The 5,859-nt window shown below is 50.8% G+C and overlaps 1 protein-coding gene across 2 annotated transcripts in view; it reads right to left on the reverse strand.

The window, feature by feature from the left end:
- The window catches only part of SERGEF (secretion regulating guanine nucleotide exchange factor), a 355,234-nt gene that overhangs the window by 340,724 nt on the left and 8,651 nt on the right, over positions 1-5,859 (reverse strand). For both annotated transcript variants that reach the window (XM_019519675.1, XM_019519674.1), the window contains exon 4: positions 5,239-5,333. In XM_019519675.1, coding sequence (XP_019375220.1) covers positions 5,239-5,333 — 95 coding nt within the window. The remainder of the gene's footprint in view (positions 1-5,238; positions 5,334-5,859) is intronic.

Here is a 5,859-nt window from a genome sequence, read left to right on the forward strand (position 1 = left end):
GCTGGGGAGCAAGCAACCTGCCCCATACCCCTTAACCTGACCTTGTAACTTGACCCCCGTGTTTGCCCCCCTGCCACCCATCTCCCCCAGTGTCTTCCTGTCCCTCCTACTACTTTTCCCTATTTTGTGCCTGCCACCTTCCTCCTTGCCTCGGCAGCTGCTCTTGCTCTGTCTCCACCGGGGACATGGAGCACCACACTGGGCCCACAGTAACAGTGACTCTGGCTTCCGCCTTCAACCTCTGCTGTTCTGAATGCCCCTTCCCTGAGCACTTCTCGTTCTGTGCTCCACTTCCCCTGTGCCTCAGGTGTGCCCTTCCCTGCACTCTGCTCACTCCATGCATCTCTTCACCAATGCTCCCCCTACTTTCCCCAGCACTGTACGCCCATTTCCCTGTGCTCCCCCTGCACTGCGTGCCCCTTCCCCATGCTCCCCCCACACTTTGCACCCTTTCCCCATGCGTGCAAAAGGGCGCACAGTGCAGAGGGAACACAGATGAAGGGATATGTGGAGTGAGGGGAGTGCAGGGAAAGGGCATGGGGGAAGGGGTGAGATTCACATGTCCCTTCCCCCCACTCCATTTCCCTGAACCCTCCTCACTCTGCACAGCCTTTCCCCTACAAACCTACCTCTGGTCCTTCCCCTTTGGTTCCCACACACCATATGCCCCTACCCCATGCTCTCCCACTCACCCCCTATCTGCCACATGAACCACCTTAGCCCCCTCTGAAGCTGCAGCAGCTACTTGCTTGGCCTGTACTTGAATATAAGATGAGAGTCCCTCACCCCCCACCATGCTGAATGGAAGAGGGGGAGGAAAAAAAGGTTGTCTTATATTCGAGTAAATACAGTAAGCCATCTGCCATCTTCTTGATTTTGCAACTTTAACATTCTTTTAAGTTTTTTGAATGAAACATAACAAAAATAGTGGCAACCATGAGTGACATAAGCAGTCATTCCAGAATATTCTTCAATAGGGCTGTGTGAAACTTCGGCAGCAATTCGTTTTGGAGGGGTTTCGGCCTGTTTCGGTACCCGAAACACCGAATCCGAAACAAACCGGAAGGTTCGGAAACATCTCCAAAACTTAACGGAACCATCCAAAACGTTTTGGAAATGTTTTGGATGTTTCGGAGGCGGGCTTGCATGGAAACAGAAACTCAGAAGAGAGAGGGGGAAGAAAGTGGGGGGTGGGGAGGACTACTCTGATACTGACATCTGTAGCTGGCCAGTGTCTGTAATCTGTCCCTGAGGTCCCCGAGTGTTCTGGGGGAGGGGCGGCAGCCTGCTGTCATCCCACACACAGATCTAGGGGCCCGCACCCCCTGGGAGGAGTCTGGCACAGCCCCACAGCCCTCCTGGGGGCACAAGCCCCTGGATCTGCATGCAGGATGACAGCATGCTGCCACTGCCGGCTGGGGCTAGCACCAGCTCCCGAGTCTGTTTGGCACAGCCTGAGCCGAGTGCTGGAAAGAACCCATTGCTGGCACTGGCCCCAGCCAGCAGCAGCAGCCTGCTGTCATCCCCCCCCCACAGACCCAGGGGCCCGCGCCCCCTGGGAAGAGTCCAGCACAGCCCTGCAGCCCTCCTTTTAAAGTGCTAGGAGGCTAGGGCAGGGTTGGGGATGGGGCTGGGCAGGGCAGCCATGGGGGCTTCTCCTGCAACTCCCCCCACTGGGGCAAAGGCAGGCACAGCTGGAGGAGCCGTGGGAGAAGTCCTCATAGCTGTCCTATCTGGCCTCACCCCCGCCCGGCCCCAGCCTCCCAGCACTAAAAAGCCCCACACTCACCGGCTGCAGCAGGAGTGATCAGGGCCTCTGAGGGCTTGTGGCAGAGCCCCCCACACAACATGGGGCAGTGTGGGGCAGCGGGGATTGCCCCCCCACCTAGTACCCACACAGCAGCTGCCCCATGGCGTGGGTGCAGCACAGCTCAGCAGGGCGCTGAGCACTGTCTGGGAGCTAGGGCCTCTGGGGCTGAGCAGTGCCAAGCTCCGGCTGACAGGTGGAGCCACCCCAGCTCCCAAACAGCCGAGCAGCGCTGCACCCACGCGAAATGACAGCTGCCGCACGAGCACCAAGCAGGTGGGAGAGATCCCCGCTGCCCCTTCCTGCATGGGGGGCTCTGCCAAAAGCCCTCAGAGGGAATGACAGGGCAGCTATCGGGGCTTCTCCCACAGCTCCCCCCACCCGGGGAGAAGCAGGCACAGCCAGAGGAGCCGCAGGAGAGAACCTACAGCCACCCGGCTATGCTTGCCTCTCCCCAGTTGATCGAATCTCCGAATCAGTGCTGAAACAGCATCAAAACTCAGAAACAGATTCAGCCGAATTGAAATGGAACAGTAATACAAAACACCAAAACAAATCACTGTCCCTCCAAAACGGAAATGAAACACAGCCATTTAGCACAGCCCTACTATTCAAGAAGCTTATTAAATTAGGGGGTTACCAATGATATATCAGTTACGTAAAAAAGAAAACCCTAAAATCCACTAGGAGATGGTTACATTTTAGAGATGGAGCCAACCTGCAGTCAGGAAGACAGACTATAATTTATAACCATAAGGCAGCAACCCCCAAAGTCTCTAGTTAGGCTTAGGGTCCATTATGTCAGGATACTCCTAGAGCAGCTGGGAATTCAGGGGTCAAGATAAGCCAAAATCCAGGGTACAGAGCCCTGTTGCAGACATATATTGGTGGAGGCAAGCAGTGGCTGCCTTCACTCCCATAGCTCACCCTTTTGCTGCTCGCCCCATGGGCTGAGTTTAACCTCCCTGCTTTATCCATTGGTCCAGCACCTAAGAGGACAGCACATAGCGCCCTGTACCCAAGAAGATAAGGACTGTTCTACCTCTAATTTCTGTAACCATGTTGTGCCACAATTTAAAAAGAAAGAGAAGGGTGTTTAGTAGTAGCAGTAAGACTGGAACTCCTAGCCAAAAGAACCAGAAAGGAGCCTGCAGATTCTGAAGCCCTAGAAAAATTGAGTTCTCTGCAGTGAAACAGAAAAGGGAATTTGTCTGGATGTGAAGCAACATTCTCAAAAAAAGAAAGCAATACGTAAATTGGGCATTAATTAGAAGAAAAGAACAGTGCTCCCGTGAATAATTTATGCACAGTACTGGATTCAGTCAGTATGACTATCAGAGGTGGAGGCAAGTCAAGTTTTATACAACTTGAAAGGACATATCAGAATCGGTCCACAAAAATCAGTAAAGAAAAGGATTCTTTATTCTCCAAGTGCGTTTCCCTTCAAGTTCTATATGGTGTGATGGGAATTTTTGGGTTAAATAAGGACACTACCAAGGTATTTTTCATTTCCTTTGCTATCCATTTTTTTTAACTGTAGTTTATACTCTAAGAGAAGATGCATCTCAAAATCATTCCCTCGATAACATTTCTATTTTCCTATACAGAACCTATTATTATTGGCATGGTCAAACATGGCAGCTTCTAACAGTGATATTTGTTCAATCAAGAAATAAAGCTGTGTCATTCGTATCAGGAAGAGACCCAAAAATATAAATAGATTTTGCAAATTTTGGTTAAAAAAAACCCCTAAAAAACCCGCTTCTGACACTGTACATGACACTGTACTGCTCAGTGATAAAAATACAGGAACATAAAACCAAACTGAGATTTTTATAGCATGCTCTAGCAGAAAGAACTCAGCTAAACAAAAAAGAAGTTCCTACCGTAAAAGTCCCAAAAATCAATCAATTCTATTGAATTCCATTGTGGGCTTTTTGTACAAGTTAACCTTTGAATTTTTCAACAAAATATTTCAAAAAGCTAAAAATATTTTAGAAAAATGAACAGAAAGTCTCTGCTTTTCTCTTCAGGAAAGTATTGAAAGATTTTAGCAGTCAGATGTTTCAATAGGGCAAATCAACGCAGGCCCAATGGCTTCAATAGCCAATTTTCCTTTCTGAGGAAACGTTTTACTACCCAGGTTGCAATGCTTTGTAACACTTACAATGGCCATCAAGATGCATATTTATGAAATACATGTGCCCTTACAACATATACCAGGGCTGCACAACCCCTAGGCCGCATCCATCCTCCAGTACCATATCATCCAGCCTGTAGGGCTCCGCACAGATCCTGTAGGGAGCCCTCAGGCTGTGGCCCTGCACACTGTGTCAGGCACAGAGAACAGTGCGGGGCCCCCAGAGCCTGATCCTAGCCAGGCAGTGACAGTGCAGGACCCCAGGTCTGGATCCTAGCTGGTAGGGCTGTGCTAAACTTTGGTAACCGATTCAATTTGGAGGAGATTCAACCTGATTCAGAGACCAAATCTCTGAATCTGAATTGAATAGGGAGACCAATTAAAAGCTCCAAATAGATTCAAAGACTCCAAATCAATTTGGAAAAGCTTTGGAAAATATTCAGCCCATTCGGAGATTTGGCCATAGACTAAACAGGCAGCTGACAGCTGCCTCCAGCTAGTAAGTCTGTTGGGGTTGGGGGAGAGGGGATGGGACTGGGACAAGCTGCCCAGCCATGGCAGGGGAGCGTGGGACTCGGGAAGAGGGACGGGTGGTGCAGGATGCAGGCGTGGCAGTGCACGGAACAGGGGCTCTGCCCTGCTGCCACTTGCCAGCTGTGTGGGGCGCTACCGCCACTTCCCAGCCAGGGTGGGGAGGCATGGGATGCGGGCACGGCAGTGCTGGGAGCAGGAGCTATGTCCTGCTGCCACTTGCTCCCTTCTGCCCATAGTGAGCCATGCCCACATCCCGCGTCCCACCCTGGCTTGCAAGCAGCGGCAGCACCAGGGCAGGGGGGCACAGGATTCAGGGAGGGGATGGGGTGGGGTGGGGTGGGGTGGAGGATGCAGGCCCAGCTCACTCAAGGCAGAAAGGTATGTCCTGCTGCCACTTGCCCGGCAGGGCGGGGGGTGTGGGGAGGGGAGCTATGCGGGAGTGGCTGAAGCAGCATTGAATCTTTCAGATCTGATTCGGCTGATCAGGATAGTGATCCAAATCTCTGCATCAAATCACTGTCCTCCAAATCAGCCGAATCCGAATCAAATACTTGCCACTTCACACAGGCCTACTGGCTAGATGGGAGCCCCATGCCACCTCCACCCAGGTAGCATCATTCATGTGAGTTATCCTATTACCCTTAATAGATTGAAGGGCCTGTGCCAAAACCCACTGAAGTCAGTGGATTTTGTACGGAGCCTTAAAAAAAGCAGAGAGAATTAGGTCTAGAAAGCACAGTTTTTGTTAAATCTTTACCTCAATCTTTTGTGGGCTCAAGCATCCTCCTGAAGTCCGGGGAAGTCCTAACTGTCCAAAAGAGTTAGAACCACAGGATAAAACTTCACCATTTTCTGAAAGATAAAACAACATAAAGAAGCAGAACAAGTCAAAGCATTACAACTCTCAGCAATACAAGTAGCTGAATTAAATGAAAAATATGCCAGATATCAGAGCACAGCATTTAAAAAAAACTGGTCCTCCCTCTTTCAGGAACTGAGTCCACTGCATGGGGTCTATATAAATCATGCTCAGTAAGGGTCTTGAAAGATTACAGGACTAGGGATGGAGAAAACATTCAAGGAATTCAACTTACAAAGCAGAGAGCCTAAAGGATGCAGACAGAAGTGCAGCTCCTGTGTCTAACTCACGGCACTTCACAGAAAGTACCATGATTTAGACCAATCGTCCCAACCCAACAGATCCGGGGGCCCGCACCCCCCTGGGAGGAGTCTGGCACAGCCCCCCAGCCCTCCCAGCGGGTACAGACCCTGGATCTGCATACGGGATGGCAACATGCTGCCTGCTCCAACAAACATTAGGTGTTGGGTCAGAAGAGTGGGGAAATCAAGCTCCAATTTGGGGGGGGGGGGGGCCAAT

Source organism: Gavialis gangeticus, unplaced genomic scaffold, assembly GCF_001723915.1.
Source record: "Gavialis gangeticus isolate Ggan-Ray unplaced genomic scaffold, GavGan_comp1, whole genome shotgun sequence".
Taxonomy (NCBI): domain Eukaryota; kingdom Metazoa; phylum Chordata; order Crocodylia; family Gavialidae; genus Gavialis; species Gavialis gangeticus.